This window comes from Pollachius pollachius, assembly GCF_949987615.1.
Source record: "Pollachius pollachius genome assembly, chromosome: 6".
In the NCBI taxonomy this organism is placed as follows: domain Eukaryota; kingdom Metazoa; phylum Chordata; class Actinopteri; order Gadiformes; family Gadidae; genus Pollachius; species Pollachius pollachius.
In genome coordinates, this window is record NC_136939.1 from 1,722,011 (window position 1) to 1,740,079 (window position 18,069).

The 18,069-nt window shown below is 48.6% G+C and overlaps 1 protein-coding gene across 2 annotated transcripts; it reads left to right on the plus strand.

The window, feature by feature from the left end:
• Positions 1-7,721: 7,721 nt before the first annotated feature.
• LOC307076682 (protein phosphatase 1D-like) lies at positions 7,722-15,227 on the plus strand. 2 transcript variants are annotated; one of them, XM_079737767.1, is made up of 7 exons: positions 7,722-8,391; positions 9,678-9,906; positions 10,322-10,446; positions 10,841-11,022; positions 11,923-12,153; positions 13,134-13,254; positions 13,617-15,227. In XM_079737767.1, exons 1-6 carry the CDS (start codon positions 7,806-7,808, stop codon positions 13,248-13,250), a joined length of 1,470 nt encoding a protein of 489 aa, XP_079593893.1. In that variant the 5' UTR covers positions 7,722-7,805; the 3' UTR covers positions 13,251-13,254; positions 13,617-15,227. The 2 variants fall into 2 exon arrangements, with proteins under 2 accessions (XP_079593893.1, XP_079593892.1); XM_079737766.1 differs by having other exon boundaries at positions 13,134-15,227.
• The last annotated feature ends 2,842 nt before the right edge of the window (positions 15,228-18,069 follow it).

The window sequence follows — 18,069 nt, forward strand, 5'->3', positions numbered from 1 at the left end:
TTCAGGAGTCAGAGTCAGCCTCGTGTGACGCTTTGTAATCTGGGTTTATTAATTAACAATGAATGCTAATTTGTTGCTGCAGGAATAAACAATACTATATAGCATTAGCATAGGGTTAGGTTTGTGGATCTGGGTCAGGATTACGATGAATTCATAACACAATTAGTAAATTATCACTGGATTAGTTTTAGTTATTAGTTAACTGTGAATTCACTGTTAGATAACGCTTTTTACAGCATTAACAATTGTTAATGTGTTAAATAATTCCCTTATTTTGAAGTGTTACCAGCATGTTGTGAGAAGCAGATCATTGTTGATTGAACATTTGCCGTTTTATCCAGAACGACCGACAGTGTTTCGTAGACACACAGCAGCTTTAGGGGGTTCAGCCATCATGCTCAAGGACGCTGTTGGGGTTCAAACCCACAACCTTTCAGCAGGGTACACACTAACCAACATCATTATTCTGGCCTGACCAACACAACCAATACATGAATAATGAATGGTTGAAAAAGTGTGTGTGTGTGATGTGTGAACACACTCCTTCCCTCTCTTTGGTCTCTACGGTAATACCCCCCCCCCCCCTTCTTCGGACATGTTCTGTAACTCCTGCTAAGATGTCTTCTGCTCTCCTCCCGTATCCATGACAACCATGTTGTTGACCCCCCAAGGTCCTCCCCCCTCCTCTCTCCTCCTAGCTCCCAGTCAAGGCCGTTCCCGCTCTCTCCCTCTCTGACATCGTCTGGAGCGATCAGACAACCCCTCGCCATGTCTCCACCGTTCACAACAACAAGATGGCCACCCCCCCCCCCCCTCCCTCCGTGCCCCCCCACCTGGCCTCATAGGTTACTCCTCTTTCATCTCCTTGTCTTTTCCTGCACAATGACAGCCGCTACCACTGTCTGCCACGGCTCCCTCCCATCTGTCCTCCTCCCCCTCCCTTCACTCCCATCCCTCCTCCCCCCCTCCCTTCCCTCCCCCCCCTCCCTTCACTCCCATCCCTCCTCCCCCCCTTCCCTCCTCCCCCCCTCCCTTCCCTCCTCCCTCCCTTCACTCCCTTCCCTCCTCCCCCCCTCCCTTCCCTCCCCCCCCTTCACTCCCATCCCTCCTCCCTCCCACTTCCACTCTCTCCTCCCTTCACTCTCTCCTTCCTTCTCTCTCCCCCTCCCTTCACTCCCATCCCTCCTCCCCTCTACCTCCAGTCTCTCCCTCCCTCCTCCCCCCCTCCCTCCCCCCCCCTTCCCCCGCGTCCATGTTCACAGCAGGAAGGGAAAGAACGTTTCGTAATCAAAGCAAAGAAATAAAATAAAAACCCCGGGCTTTGTATTCTGAGAAAAGAAAAGCAACCACCAGTGAGTCTTTCATCTCGGGGTCGGTGATAAAGCGAGACCAACAGGGCCCCTCTCATTTGGAGCCTTGGAAGAGATTCTGGGGCCCCTCTGTGTGTGTGTGTGTGTGTGTGTGGTGGGGGGGGAACCAGTTCATTCCATTTTCTGCTTTTATGTTTTTTATTCCTTTCCCCCCCAGACTCCATTTTGCGCGGGGAATCTTGTTACGTTTCATCAGGACCCCTGTGATCTGTGAGTGTTGCGGTAATTCTCGCCGAGCCGCCCAGAGATAAGCAGACAAACTCCCTGCTCAATTGGCTTAGCGGCTCCATTCCAGTTCTCCTGGATTACGGGCCAGCCGGTATTCTGTCAGCAGAACGGAGCGGGGATTAAATTGCACCGGGTTTGGGACGGAGCCTTCGCCGTGTGTGCTGACGTGCATTATTCACCGAGGTGTCAGCAGATAAGGAATTCGGCTGAACTGGGGTTTGCCATGGAATTGATTTTGTGTATTGTGTATGTTTTGTGTATTTGCTGTTTAACTTTTTATTAACCTTTAAGGGCCCTATTTTACCGGTTGTTTCTAGGGGGGACACCAAATGAGGGCCTACAGGTAGACTGGGAACAATGGGGGATCGAACCCAGTGCCTTTGGCTGGGAGTCGAACACACTGGCCACCACGACCATTATCACCCATACTGCCACTCACCTGTGTATCCACTGGTGTTGCCCTCCCAGTAAGTAGGGCCAGACGTGACCGGGCTCCAGTCTCTGTCTGTAACACACAGACATACACCGTGGTTTAGCAGGACTGACATCATGGTCTGCAACCTTACCAGCTATTGTGTTCCTGACATTTGCAAAAAAGTTATGGACAGATCGATGCCGTTCAAATGCAACAGAGGGAGCCAGAGCGCTCATAAAGCAAAATTACGTTTATTGAATCCGACAGTAATTGGAAAATAATTCAGTTCCGGATCGAGTTGTAAAATACACTGTCCGATGGAACAAGTCATCAGTGTTTATATTTTCATTTTCATTAAATTGTATGTGTCCATAGACAATATCAACATACGTCGCTTTCAGTATATTTTGTGGTAGAAAAATCAGAGCGGATTGGATGGGTGTTGTTTAAACAGTCGCCACCAGATGGCGCCCCAAACCAACCGAACATTACGTACAGGCAAACTTGACTTAGGTCTACCCAAGGTTCTCACGGAAGAACACAACGGCAAGGGATCAAACTAAGACACGTTGCATTATAAGGATTATAAGCAGGCTATTATTGTTTGAGAGTGGTGCAGAGAATGGTGTTTAACCTGGGTATTTCACCGGCTGCGTCGGGTGTAGGCCGAGCAGGATGATCATAAGTAGAGCGGCCACTAGTGATGTCATCGCGGATCCTAAAAGTAATGGTTCAGAGGAAGATATGAATAATGCGCCGAGGAGAGAGAAGGGAGGCGCTTGGTGAAAATTGATTCGGACACAATGTAAGAAATGCTTGAAAATACAGTTGGGGATTCGGAGCACACATCCACTTCATATTCTAGACACACAGAGATACTGGTGTTTGTAGTGGTCGTTGGTTTCAGGGACTGTATCGTATTGGCAGAATAATGCTGATTTTAGTAGGCTACTCTGCTCATTAGGTATTTAGACTGCAGGGTGTTCGACCCAGCAAAAAGGATCTGGGTTCGATCCCCAATGTCTTCAGCAGGATGAAAGATGCCACAACCCCGTGTGATTGCGCGTGCGTGCACGTGTGTGTGTGTGTGTGTGTGTGTGTGTGTGTGTGTGTGTGTGTGTGTATGTGCGTGTGCGTGCATGTTTGTGTGTGAGTCCGTGTACAACACACTCAGTGGAGAACACTCATTGACTTATGCGTATAGAGAGAGAGTGAGAGACAGAGACAGAGACAGAGAGAGAGAGAGAGAGAGAGAGAGAGAGAGAGAGCGAGAGAGAGAGAGCGAGAGAGAGAGAGCGAGAGAGAGAGAGACAGCGAGAGAGAGATAGCGAGAGAGAGAGAGAGAGAGAGAGAGAGAGAGAGAGCGAGAGAGAGACAGCGAGAGAGAGAGAGAGAGGGTCCTGCAGTATTTCAGGGTGCTGGCGGTGAGTGTTCTGCAGGGTGTGAGGAGAACCGGCGGTTCTGCTCCTCCTTCGACCCTCTGAGTCCTGCGTCTCTCAGGGGCCCTCGGTCCCTGGGCCAACGGGGGCCGTCTCCCCGCTGGCACCGCGACGGCCCCGTTATTAATAAGACCCGCCGCGGACGAGGCTCTGCTCTGCTGGAGCGGGAGATCGATGAGGAGGAACGGGGGACTTTTATTTTCCGAGATGCAAAGGGTTCACCCCCGTTCGATGTTATTGTGCGATTTCATTCCTCAAACTCACCGGGACACACACGCACACACACACACACACACACACACACGCACACACGCACACAGACACACATACGAACACGTGCAGACACACACGCACACATACACACGCACACGCAGACACACACGGCCATACATCTACACACACACACACACACACACATACACATACAAACACAAATACACCCACACGCACATACACACACACACACAGATCCAGCTCTGTTGCACACTTGCCACTTTACATTTAAGTGTGTGCAGCTGTACAGCATCTCTACACGCTGTATTGATTCTGCACACTCTGTAAATATTCTGTGTCATTGGTTTTTTTATTTGTTTAGAAACGTATTTCTTTTCCCTCGTTGTCTGCCACCTTTTGTTAAATTCATGCGGACATGACAATCCATCTGAGGGTGTATGATGTGTTTTATCAGGGTTAGCTCTCAGCAGTGTGTGTGTGTGTGTGCGTGTGTATGTGTGTGCGTGTGCGTGTGCGTGTGTGTGTGTGTGTGTGTGTGTGTGTGTGTGTGTGTGTGTGTGTGTGTGTGTGTGAGTGTGTGTGTGTGTGTGTGTGTGTGTGTGTGTGTGTGTGTGTGTGTGTGTGTGTGTGTGTGTGTGTGTGTGTGCGTGGCACACAGGAAGTGCGTTTGATTGACTTTCTAACTCAGCCCACCACAGGGGGGATCTCTGGCAGAGGAGGTTTGGGAGAGATGAGAGACAGGAATGAAGTCCAAAACAAACACAAATGAACACACACACACACACACACACACACACACACACACACACACACACACACACACGCAAACACACACACACACACTCTCTCTCTCTCACACATACACACACACACGCACACACACACACACACACACACAAACACACAGGTTAACACACACCAGAAACACACGCACAAACACAGGTAAATAAACACAGACACACAAACACAGGTAAACAAACAAACACACGCACACACACAGCGTGGCGTGATTCTACACAGGTAATAGTATATTCTGTTAGGAGAAAAAATAAATATATACCAACGTCAATCATCAATCGATCACCCTACGGCGTTGAGCTCAAGGGATAAACTCAACAATAGATCGATGTTAGCACATTTTATTGTTTTAATTCTGGCAATTGTTAATCAATAAATGTTTTATCAGTTTTAATATTGAGGCATTCAATATAAACAATTAAGAATTCTTAACATCGCCGGCCGTCCACTTGGGTCTTGAGTGACAGACAGAAAGTGTCTCTCTCAGGGACACTCTCAGCCTGCAGATCATCTGATATCACTGGATCTAACGTATCACCAAGAAACAGAAGCTTTTTCATCACCGATGACTCAAAATACACCCGGAGAATGAGATGAAACTTAAATAATCGCATGCACTCACGGAGTTCTTACCGTTGGCTCCTACAGCTGGTTCTGCATTCTCGTAAATCACAATCCCTACACCACGTGTGTTGTAAATCGTCTCAGGTAGCCCGGGTCTAACAGAGTGAGACACAAAGACCCTCATGCAGTGGTCTTCTGAAGGGGGGGCTGCACCGACGCCAGGAGATGGTCTTCATACCTGGAGCCCGGCTGTGTTCTCCACAGACGAGCGGACTGCTGCAGGTACGGCAGCGCATACCAATCAATACACGCGCCAATCTCTGGTGCAATCTCCCGCTCCCGGTCCACGGTTTACTATTCTCTACTAGTGCTATTCTTCAGTTCCTCCCCAACGCGCACACACCTCACGCTAACCGATTAAACTTTTGATTCACGTGTGTTTATGGGTCTGCCCTTGTAGGACTAAGAAGAATAATTTAATTCATAGAATATTCTTGCTGTTAGAAGAATGTTTAATTTATATTTTGAGTGTGTGTGCGTGCGGTGCGGGTGTGTATGAGCGTGTGTGTGTGTGTGTGTGTGTGTGTGTGTGCGTGTGTCTATGTGTGTGCGTGTGTGTAGCACCTCAGTAGGTCTACACAGAAAAGAACCAGCATAATAAGTCGGCCAATTTAATTGAAGAGGCACTGCACATATTTTTCTTACTTTATAAATATACAGTAGCTACCAGCCACCCCCAACCCTCCAACCCCCTTCCACTACAACCACCGCCACCTCCACACAAAAACACCCACCCACACCCACAAACACACACACAGACCCACACACGCAAACACACACACATATACACACACACACACACACACAGACACCCACACACACACACACACACACACACACACACACACACACACACACACACACACAAACACACACACACACACAGACACACAAATGCACACACACACGCACCACCAGTTATATTATTTACCCGATGGCTCGATAAAAATCACTTCATTAATGACCAAATACAGCGGTGGATAACCATGACAACATGAAAATATTCCATCTGAGGCGTATTATCGGTAAACACGCCTGATAGTGGGAACAGCATTTAGTTGGATGAAGATAATCTATTACAAACAGCCAATTACATTGACACTACATTGAATCTATTTAGTGCTAAAAGAAGACAAAGTTATTGGAGATGTTTTACCACAGACTTCGTGTAGCTCAGTTCTTCATCAGGGACATGTGGGGTGTCTTGAGAGTTCAGAGGTCACCAGAAGGTGAAGGGGTGAGCAGGGCTACATGAATGTGCTCACTAAACACTTCAAGTCGTTCATTCACTCGCCCATCAATGACTGATGGATCTGAGCCGTGGCCCAGTGGGTGTGTGAGATCGAGGATGCGACGGAGGACGTTATTCCCGATCGTCACGCTTGGCCGAAGTTCTGATCATACATCCACGGGCTTAAGGAGTAACGGCACGGTCGTCGTGGCAACCGGCAAAGTCCCCTTCCTTATGCATGCATGGCTGACTCGGGGTGTGTGTGTGGGAGAATGCAATCAACATGTGATTGGCTGACGGCGGTAATCTCTCTCCCATCTTCAGGAATTCATTTTGTGGGAATTCAAAGGAGGCAGAGGGACAGATTGACTTGGAGATGGCTCCACACTTACAGATAACATTTACATGGAAATCACTTCCCCTCCTCTGTGGTGGAATGACAGAGAGGGGCGAGACAGGAGGGGGGGGGGGGGGGATGGCTCACTGTTCACTAGGGACAGGTAGAGGGAGGGGGGGAGAGAGAGAGAGAGAGAGAGAGAGCGAGAGAGGTAGTGAGAGAGGTAGCGAGAGAGAGAGAGGGAGAGAGAGATAGACAGCGAGATACAGAGATACAGAGAGAGAGAGAGATAGAGAGAGAGAGATAGGTTGAGAGAGTTGTACAATCTCCCATCTAATTCAGTTACTGACAGGCGTGTCATGTTCTGAGTGGCAGCAGACCTCTTTGTGGTCATACCGATCTCTTTGAGGGTCCATCGAAACTTTAGTTGATTGAATTGAAGTGTGCTCACTATGACAACACTTCCAACTTAGAGGTCTGTGTATAGGTACTGAAACCTGATGTAAAGGGGCTTACATGCACTTCCAGGAACAGTACCTCCTTGAGTCAGGCCATAGACAGCCTGCCCTTGGAAAGTCAATCCTGTGTGAAAGATGTTTTGTCATCAGAAACATGAAGAGGGTCTGCTCCATCAACTCTCCATTCTGCTCACACATCGATGTGTTGATGATGGAGATGGTGTTGTGGCTGTTCTATACGTGTGAAATTGTTTGTATTTTATTTAATTTTGATTTAAGGGCTGCCTGTGTGTTTTATTTGAATGAGGTTCTTCACATTATCATTATAATATTACACAGCATTCATTTTAATTTGTAATCCCAAATGTCGTCATCTCTTCTGAATACTGCAATTTATACTAACAGTAAAACAATCGATACAATGTAATGTTATATTTATAGAATATATTATTGTGCCTGATTGGCGCAATAGACGGGATGACGTGACGCGTCTCCCCTCCAACCTACGTGATCACGTAAGTCCGTACGTCCTGACGTCATCACGACCCGCGCCGGAGGAAGATAAACAAAAAGGGACGGAAGGACGCGTCGCGGCAAAACAAACCGGTTCAAATTAGAAACATAAGGAACATATTTATTAATATAAAATCATATTTATCATCCGAACTAGCATGGAGGAGGACATCGCGTTCCGCATCAGCGCCTTCTCCGCCCGGGGCGGGAGGCGCTACATGGAGGACGTGTTCCAGGTGAGGGTCGAACCGGAGGAGCCCCCCGGGTCTCGGGGTGGGGAGGACCCCCCGGGGTCCGGGATCGGCGAGGACCCCCCAGGGTCCCGGACCGTTGGGGACCCGGTAGTGCAGGACCATGAACCAGAGGAGCAGGAAGGTGGAGAAGGAGGTGGGAAGAAGCCCACGGCAGCAGCTCCACCACACCGGACTTCTCCGCAATCCGCGCAAACGCCCCTTGGGCCGGAGTCCACCGTGTGGGTGGAGAACACCTCCATTGGGGGCCAGGGACCTGAGACCCCCTCCACGGGGGGCACCGCACACACCACGGTCCACACGAGCCGGTCCGTGGCGTTTTTCGCGGTGTTTGACGGCCACGGGGGCCGGGAGGCAGCGCACTTCGCCCGGGACCACCTCTGGGACCTCCTGAGGACCCAGAGGGGCTTCTGGTCCCGGGAAAACGAGGAGGTGTGCGCCGCCCTACGTAGAGGATTCATCGCCTGCCACCACGCCATGTGGAAAAAACTGCGTAAGTCCGCAAGGAGATCTGTGTGCGTAAGAGCGCGTTTCTGTGTGGGGCGGCATTAGGATCAGGAGGTAGGGCGGGTTGGCTGGTGAACAGAAGGTTGCCAGTCAGAACCCCGGCTCCTCCTAGCTGAGTGTCGGGGTGTCCCTGAGCAAGACACAGCTCCCGACGGCCTGGTGGTCGCCTTGTGTGGCTGGTCGGTGTTTGAACGTGCGAATCTGAGGCATTATTGTAAAGGCGTTTGAGTGGTCACTGTTTAGGAAAGTGCTGTAGAAATGCAGTCCATTGACCATTTGCGGAGGTAAGGCTCATAGTTTGTTTGAAACATAGGTGTTGTGTTATCCCTGCACATGTTAGTTATCTAACAGGGGAGTGGGTCGCAAGCCGAGCTCGCACCCACAGGAGAAGTGTAGCACTCGCCCTGTGGGAGTCACGGCGCATTCCTCACCATGAGGAACGACCCGTGCGAGGAGGAAGGTCCGTCCAAAACCGCCCCCATGGCTCGACCCTCCATAGGAGAAGGGTCAGAACAATGAATCAGCACGGGGCCGCAATGATACAGAGTGACTCATGGACATCTAAGATAATATACACACAGAGAGGATGGTTCTTCTCCGTGAAGATCCATCCCCTCCATGTCTCTTACTACCTGTTGTTCCACTTGCTTCATTAGGCCGGAGGTGGAGTACGGTCTTGAGGTTAGTTTGTAAGACTCGGCTGGAAGGTTCCGGGTTCGAGCCCCGATGTCTGCCGCCTTACCTTAATCGTCCTAGAGTCAGACCCCTACCCGCCCCCTTTATGACATCACAACCCCTCGGAGGAAAGGGTCCGCAGTGACGATATGAGCCGCGAGTATCGCTCTGACTGACCCAATAGGAGTGCTGGATCAACTATTGACCATTTTTCACGTTTACATTCAGCAAACGCTTTTATCCAAAGTGACTTACAATGAGTTCATTTGTCCAAAGAAAGAGAAACAACGATATATCTCTGTCGGTACGGTAAGGCTGTTCCTAGAACCAAGTGCCGAGCACTAACGATCACTAGGTTAACCCATTGCCCGTACACAACAAAGATAGCTAGGATAAGATTCTAAGTACTGTTTTCAAGTGCAAGGACGCATAACATACAATAAGTGCGTACATTAAGTGCCAGGACGTACAACACACAGTGTTTGTTTTAAAGTGTAGGCGTGTGGGGGGGGTCATGACTAATCCATTTCTAATCCAATCGTCCCCCGTACCCCTCTCGCCCGGTCTCTTGTCCCCGTCCCCGTCCCCCGTCCCCAGCGGAGTGGCCCAAGACCCCCACGGGCCTGCCCAGCACCTCGGGAACCACGGCCAGCGTGGTGGTGATCCGGGGCACCCAGATGTACGTGGCGCACGTGGGCGACTCGGCGGTGGTGGTGGGGGAGAGGGACGAGGACTCGGACGTCCGGCTGAAGGCGCTGGAGGTGACGCAGGATCACAAGCCGGAGGTGCCGGAGGAGAGGGAACGGATCGAGAGGCTGGGGGGCAGGTGAGGCGTGCACGCGGTGCTTCATGTCTGGTCCTGTGGGTAAATGGTGAACCTTCATACAACGCCTTTCTAACCGGCGGCCACTCGAAGCGCTTTACACCACTGCCTCACGTTCACCCGCGGCGGAGTCGGCCCCGCAGGGCGACAGCCGGCTGGTCGGGAGCAGTCCGGGTGAGGCGTCTCGCTCGGGGACACCTCCACACTCAGGAGTAGCGAGGAGGACATCGTGATTAGTTTCAGCTGTTGATGATGACTGGACATGTACCGCGCTGGTTTGAACCGGTTTGGCTGACCCAGTTCTGTGCATGTGGTGGTCGGTCAGGGATGGTGTTACAGTCATGGAGTCTTCCTGGTCGCCCCTAGCCTTGTGTTGGGTGAGATTATTGTTTGTGACGAGCCGTTTGTGTGTCTCTAGTGTGATGAAGAAGTCGGGGGTGAACCGGGTCGTGTGGAAGAGGCCCCGGCTGACCCACAACGGGCCGGTCCGCCGGAGTACGGTCATAGACCAGATCCCCTTCCTAGCGGTCGCCCGGGCCCTCGGTAAAACCAGACTCCTCTCCCTCTTCAGTGCTGACCCTTGACCCTTAACCGCTGTCTGGGGTGGGCAGGGTCATGTAGAAATCCACATTTACATTTACATTCAGGGGCATTTGGCAGAGGCTTTTATCCAAGCGACTTAAAATAAGTACATTCGTCAGAAGAAAGAAACGACATTAACGGGCTAACTGAAACGGGCTAACTGAAACGGGCTAACTGTAACGGGCTAACTGTAACGGGCTAACTGTAACGGGCTAACTGTAACGGGCTAACTGTAACGGGCTAACTGTTACAAGCTAACTGTAACGGGCTAACTGTAACGGGCTAACTGTAACAAGCTAACTGTAACAGACTCACTGACGGACTATCCCCCCTCCCTCTCGTCCCGGTTGTCAAGGAGACCTCTGGAGCTACGACTTCTACAGCGGGGAGTTCGTGGTCTCCCCCGAGCCCGACACGGCCGTGGTGACCCTTGACCCCGCGCGCCACCGCTACGTCATCCTGGGCAGCGACGGCCTGTGGAACATGATGTCCCCCAAGGACGCCGTCAACATGTGCTACAGCCACGACAAGATGGTGGTGCGTGCCCTCTCTCCGTCTCGCTCGTCGTGTTTCTGTCTCACGCGGCCGATCCATACGGGTTACTGTGGTTCATTCTATCCAGCTGGACGACAGTGTTAGCGCCATTCAGCGAGTGGCAGAATTACTGCTGGCTTCATCCGAGATACAGCTGCAACAAGTTAAAAAATGTAAAATGCCAACTAATGAGCTAACTAACAGGCGAACTGATGAGCTAACTCACAAGCTAACGGTAGCAAGCTAACGGTAACGAGCTAACTGTAACAAGCTTACTGAAGTGAGCTTACTGTAGTGAGCTTACTGTAGTGAGCTAACTGTAAGGAGCTAAATGTAAGGAGCTAACTGTAAGGAGCTAACTGTAAGGAGCTAACTGTATGGAGCTAACTGTATGGAGCTAACTGTAGTGAGCTTTCTTTAGTGAGCTTTCTGTAGTGAGCTAACTGTAAGGAGCTAATTGTAAGAGGCTAACTGTATGGAGCTAACTGTAAGGAGCTAACTGTACCGCTGGTGTCCCCGCGGCGCAGGGCCGTAGGGGCCAGTCGTGAGCCATGCCGCTGTGACGAGCTAACTCTAACAAGCTAAATAACGTGCTAACTCTAACAAGCTAAATAACGTGCTAAGTAACGGGCTACCTTTAGCAAGCTAACTTTAGCGAGCTAACTGTAGCGCTGGTGTCCCATGGCCCCAGGGGCCAGCTGTGCGCGACGAGGCTGTAGCAAGCTAACTGTAGCGAGCTAACCGTAGTGAGCTTCCTGCAGCGAGCTAACCGTAGCGAGCTTCCTGTAGCGTGCTAACCGTAGCGAGCTTCCTGTAGCGAGCTAACCGTAGCGAGCTTCCTGTAGCGAGCTAACCGTAGCGAGCTTCCTGTAGCGAGCTAACCGTAGCGCTGGTGCCCCCCAGGGCCCCAGGGGCCAGTCGTGCGCGGCGCGGCTGGGCCGCACGGCGCTGGTGTTCTGGAAGCAGAGGATGCTGCGGGCAGACAACATGACGGTGCTGGTGCTGGCCCTCCAGGAGCGCGGCGGGGCCCCCCTGCCCATGCACCAGGACGAGGTGGTGCTGGACCTGGCCGCGGGGGCCCGCAACGGCCCCTACCCCGGCTCGCCCCGCGACAGCGGCTGTAAAGACAGACAGGTGGGTGGCCGCGCGGTTAGGGTGGGCGACTCCTGGCCGGTGAAAGGGTGAGGGTCCGAACCCCCACGTGTGCGGTCGGCCTACCGGATTTATCCTGAGTGAAAACACTCGGCCATACTTAGAGATGTTCCGATACAATTCTTTCCCTTCCCGATACCTGACTTGAGTATCGGGCCGATACCGAAGTATATACCGATACAGCATCTAGCATTGTAACTACTTATAGCACTTGTTCTTACTGAAGGGTTCTCTTACGACGGCAATGTAGAGTCGGTTCACCTACTGTTCACTCGATCATCTACATTTAGAATCTCTAATTATAATAATATAATAATTTGTATTCTTGTAGCTTAGCGGGAGCATAAATTTTTTTTACGGCTTGGTAGCTCGAACACACGTTGTCGGAAATGACGCGTTTCTCATTCCGACTTTGCCACCATTAACGAACGTATCATAGCACCGTAGTGTTTGTGATGTTCCCTGTGTAGTAAACGAGTCACCTGATGGTATCGGGTCGGCGCATTGACTTGCGTACTGACCGATACCCAGTGCTGTATTTTCGGCAGTATCGGAGTAATTTCCGATACCGGTATCGGAATCGGATAAACTCTAGCCACACTTGGGATAAAAGCATCGACCAAACGGCCTAGTTCATGTCGGGATAGCCGAGTGATCCAAGAGGTTTGAGTCCCTGCCGATCAAAGGTTCCCGGTCTGATTCCCCTATGTCCGTAGCCTAACCCTAACCCGGTAGGCCCCCTTGACGCAAGGCACCCCAGAACCCAGACCTGCTCTTTATCGGAATGCATCTGAAAGAAGTCAACGTCGCTTTGGATAACAACGTCCGCTGAACGATAAAATAGGCTCAAAGTCCTTCGTATATTCTGTTGCAATTGGACGTTGATGAACTCTCATCACTCGTGTTATTTCGGTTCTTACTGGTTTTAACTGACTGCTTTCTCTGCTCTTCCTGCGGTTCAGAACTCGTGGCTGAAGGGCCAGCAGACGGAGGAAGAAGAGGAAGCCATGTTCTTTGAGGAAGAGGAGGATATTTGTGGTGATGGACACAATGAAGATTGGACATGTCTGGAGTGGTAGCCAGGTAATGCAACAAAGAGGCTTTTTGAAAGACCGCTTATTGATGTATGATAATCGGAAATTATTTTTCAAAGACAAATTACATTCCTTGCTTTTTTTTTTTCTGGGAGCTTATCAGAAAAATATTTCTAAATTATTATTTTTCAGCCTTCTTGCCTCATGGACCGGTTCGAAGACCACTCACAAATGTTTACTTTTATTTTTTAATTTTTGGATAAAGATTTTTATTATTTTTGCTAACCATGGTGATGGTTTATCTCTTCTTTTAATTCCGTTCCTGAAACACAGTTCGTATCAAATGAAACTTTATCTCTAAAGCACAGTTGACAGTCAACCTCGTTCTCCCCTTGGTCTTGAACTATCAAGGTCGAAGGTCAACCTGCCGTCTCTGTTGACCTCCAGAAGAGAAGCACAGCACAGAGCACACCCCGGGCAGGCGGCGGAGCGAGCACTCTGATTGGCCGGCCTGAACATTCCTCTTCATCATGTGAACTGTGCTGCTGAACCGTTTATTCGTCTCTGTGTACGTTTTTAAATTTTTGTTTTAATTGTTATGTAAATATGTAAGAATTGTGCTTTTTAGCTTTCTAAAAATACTTTTTTTTTAACAGATTTCTTTTTTGACAGCCTCATGCACACATAATTGCCAACACACAAGCCCTACCTTTTAAATGTTTACATGTTTTTGTAATGAAATGTTTAGAAAGTCATCTTATCTATTTTCATACTTAGAATCATGTGCAGCCTATCTGAAAAGAGGCAGTGGTTTAAAAAATGTTTAATCCGAGTTTAGTGTAGCCCACTTATAAGTGTAAACATCATTGAATATAGTACAACTATCATTTTACATCTGTTGGTTGTGTTTCCGTTTTTAAACTCTAAAGGTGCGAATATTCGCCTTGCGTTACCTGTGTGAGCAAACTTTTCACGAGTGACTCAGCATCAAGCGAAATTCAGTTCGGTTGAAATATTTCAACCCGAGCGAAAGCTGCGTGAACAAGGTTGAACCATTTCTCTCACTGACTATTTAATTTATCTCTGGTGTCTCAGATAAGCTTTCCATTGGTTTTGTGTCGTAAGATGAACCTGACGCATAAAGTTGGGGGAACGATGAATTGTGAACCGTGAGGTAAACACTATTGTCTGTTCTGGATGGTACAGACCCTAAAGGTCCCTTCAGCTTTGTCTAGGTATGTCCTGTGTAATAAAGGTGCTATAGGTGATGTTTTAAAAAGTGCAACATGAATCTATTTTGTACAAAGGACGTAACCGTCAGCTGATAACGAGTGAAACGCTCTGTGAGAAGATCTGTTTTGGTTGGCTGAGCGCCTGACCAATGAAGACATCTCTTCGCTGATTGGTCTGGAGATCTACCTGGCCTGTCAATCACAGCTGTAGGAAGACCTCCCAATGGGAGGAGCAGAGAGGATTTTTTTTGTTACATTTCACATTCTTGCTTTCTTGCCTTTTTCTGCGCCCTCTTTACAACTCTGTAGTCGTACCTGCAGCAGTGATTTCTTTTGTTCTGTGGATCGATGAATCTGTGTGAAATGGGCTGTGTAATACGTCTGTCGGCCTGGCCAGCATATAGGTGTGTTGTGCCATTCGTCTTCCACAGAGTCTGCCTTCACTGATGTTCTCTTTAAACAGGAGTCTATTGTCATGGAGGATTACCATAATTCTGCCATCTTTATGCGGGGGCAGCCTCGGTTGCCCTGGTTTCCATAAACAAGTTAGAAGCAGTTGAGACATATGCACAAACAATGTTTCAAAACATTGTGATCCTGAACAATGGGGTTTTATGTCCGGTCTTTTGTGTGTTGCCAAAGTTTTGAAGGTCTTGTTTGCACAGTGCGTAATTATGCAACAGTTTTACATGAATATGCAACCAGCTACAAGTCATTCTGGCATGCCGCTCAGATTGACTTTTACTGTGACGTCACTGTGAACCGTCAGTCATTGTCTGTGTGAACTGTTCCTGGGGTTGAGGTGGTGGCCGGCTGGCTTTGTTGAACTGTATTAGGTATCTGACTTGAACGTATGTGGATATGGTGTGGTAATAAATATATTATAATTTCTAAACTGGTGTATGTTTTATATTTTTTGCGTATTTAAGAAACATAACAGAAATTGGCATGAATTCATTATTCGTGATTATTTGTAGTGGTTTGATTATGCCCTTCTGTATGAATATTTCCAAGAGTGCAGATGCATTTTCGGGCCTGTGATTTATATGTAGTACATGGTTTCCGGCCACTAGAGAGCGATAAATGAAAGCTCTCGGACCGGTAGGAGCCTGATGGAATGACGTTAGTGCTATGAGGGTGAAGAACTTGCGAGGAATTATTCTCACTTATATTCTAATGCGGATCTTTAGATCGGGTTCTGTAGAGTCTCATGCTTTCTAATATAAGATGTAACTAAGATCAAGTAAGGTTGATTTGGTTTTTGGCTATGAGATCGAAAACTATGAATGGGTTTCAATGGAGAGAAAGTAATTATTTTCTGGTCCCAGTCTTTATATGCCCCAGATTACAAATATGTTGTTTGTGGATTTAAATGATATTTTTTCATGCAAAGAAAACTAAACATTTTCGTGAAGAAGTTTGATAATGTTAGGTTTTTTCTAAGGGGAGGATAAAAGCATCGAAAGAGGTGAAAACCATTATGAGTCGGGGGATGTGTAGAGTTTCAGTTATGCCGATGCTTTCTCATTGTGTTTTCTCTACAGCCTTTAACTGAACAATTACACAATAAAGGGTCAAACTCTTGACATGAAAAAAAATATCATTTAAATCCACAAACAACATATGTGTAATCCGGGGCATATAAAGACTGGGACCAGAAAATAATTACTTTCTCTCCATTGAAACCCATTCATATTTTTCGATCTCATGGGTCCTATGGGCTCTACCGGAAGGGGCGTGACTTCACCACTAGAGCAGCCGTTCGGAGCCTCTCCGTCTCTCCCGCCTCTCCTCTCCTCCATCTCTCCCGCCTCTCCTCTCCTCCATCACGGGTCCAAGTGTCTCCCCTTCAATATTTCATCGGCTGTCATCCGAGCATCTGCTGGCCCGCGTGACGCGGGGACGGCCTGTCGCAGCCCATCAGCCAATCACGTGTCACCGGGCCTCCCCTCGCGCAGTCACAACCTACTCCCGCCCACGCCGACGTGTTCTTCGGGGACTTCGCGTTATCGTTAACGAGACGAGCACGAAGGGTGCGTCGTGCAGTGAGCTCTTTATTATAGAACCTTTGTTTGGACAATATAACAATAAGGTTGCTTATTTGCATTTTCTTACAGCATATTTACAGCACTGATACGACTCTATAGCCTACACGTTTAAACTGTCTCTTAATGTCCGCACTTACTCTATGTTGTGCGTCCTGGCACTTTAAAAATAGTACTGAGCAATGAGCATGGTGTAGCATCTTACCCTAGCTATCTGTGTAGTATACGGGGAATGGGTTAACCTAGTGATAGTTAGTGCTTGCCACTTGATTCTGTGAACATCCTTACTGTACCGACAGCGATATATTGTTGTTTCTCTTTCTTCTGACAAAATGTACTTGTCAGAAGAAAGAATATTATTGGAAGTCGCTCTCGATAAATACGTCATTGCCTGCCATTCGCTAGGCTGAGAAGACTATTGTCACCTACACCCTCCTGGTTGAATGCCCCCCCCCCCCCCCCCCATGCTGTGCTGCGTGCGTCTCACAACAGGAACATACCTTCATACCTGTTCTCTCTCTCTAGTGCCTCCTGTTTCTTTAAAAAGGCGGTAAGGACATTGAATTGTGTAGCATCTACAGTAGCTGCTATCGTTGCTTTACACGGGGAATGGGTTAGCCTAGCGATTGTAATACTTGCACTTGGTTCTATGAACATCTTTACTGTACCGACAGCGATATATTGTTTCACTTCTTATGACAAATGTACTAATTGTAACAAATGCACTTATTGTAAGTCGCTTTGGATAAAAGCGTCTGCTAAATGCCCTAAATGTAAATGTAAGGACAGCAGTCGGCTCGCAGGTCGCAGCATGTCATGAACCCTGTTAGTTTAAGGGCCTGGTCCAAAACTGTTTCTCTGTGCAAGACACACACATGCATGCCATGCACACACACACACACAGACGCACTCCGACACACATACGCACTTAGCATACCCTCTCAATCTCAACACTCCTCAGAACGGTCATAAAAGTTTGATGATTAAATCAGGCTGTTGCTCCGCGGGAAGCACTGTGGTCTCAGGGCGCACGTTTGAGAGTGTGAGTGTGTGTGAGAGTGAGAGTGTGTGTGTGTGTGCGTGTGTGTGTGTGTGCGTGTGCGTGTGTGTGTGTGTGTGTGAGTGTTTGAGTTAGCGGGTTAGTGTGTGAGTATTAGTATGAATGTGTGTGTGTCGGAGTGTGTGTGTGTGTGTTAGTGTATGAGTTATCGTCTTAGTGAGTTTGTGTGTGTTACTCTGACTCAGTGTGTGAATGTTAGCGGTTAGTGTCTGAGTGTGTGTGTATGTGTGAGTGTGTGTGAGTTAGCATGTGTTTGTGTGTGTGTGGGTGTGTGCATGTGTATGAGTTATCGTGTTAGTGTGTGTGTGTGCGTTAGTATGAGTGAATTTTAGCAGGTTAGTATGTGTTAGTGTGTGAGTGTCTGCGTGTGTGTGTGAGTGTGTGTTTGAGTTAGCGGGTTAGTGTGTGAGTATTAGTATGAATGTGTGTGTGTCGGAGTGTGTGTGTGTGTGTGTGTCTGTGTGTGTGTGTCTGAGTGTGTTTGAGTGTGTGAGTGTTTGAGTTAGCGGGTTAGTGTGTGAGTATTA

Excerpts from the sequence above, each read along its gene's own strand:
- LOC307076682 (XM_079737766.1), top strand. The coding sequence starts at position 7,806 with ATGGAGGAGGACATCGCGTTCCGCATCAGCGCCTTCTCCGCCCGGGGC. Across the intron at positions 8,392-9,677 it reads CGCCATGTGGAAAAAACTGC|CGGAGTGGCCCAAGACCCCC; the intron begins GTAAGTCCGCAA and ends CCCCGTCCCCAG. Across the intron at positions 11,023-11,922 it reads ACAGCCACGACAAGATGGTG|GGCCCCAGGGGCCAGTCGTG; the intron begins GTGCGTGCCCTC and ends GGTGCCCCCCAG.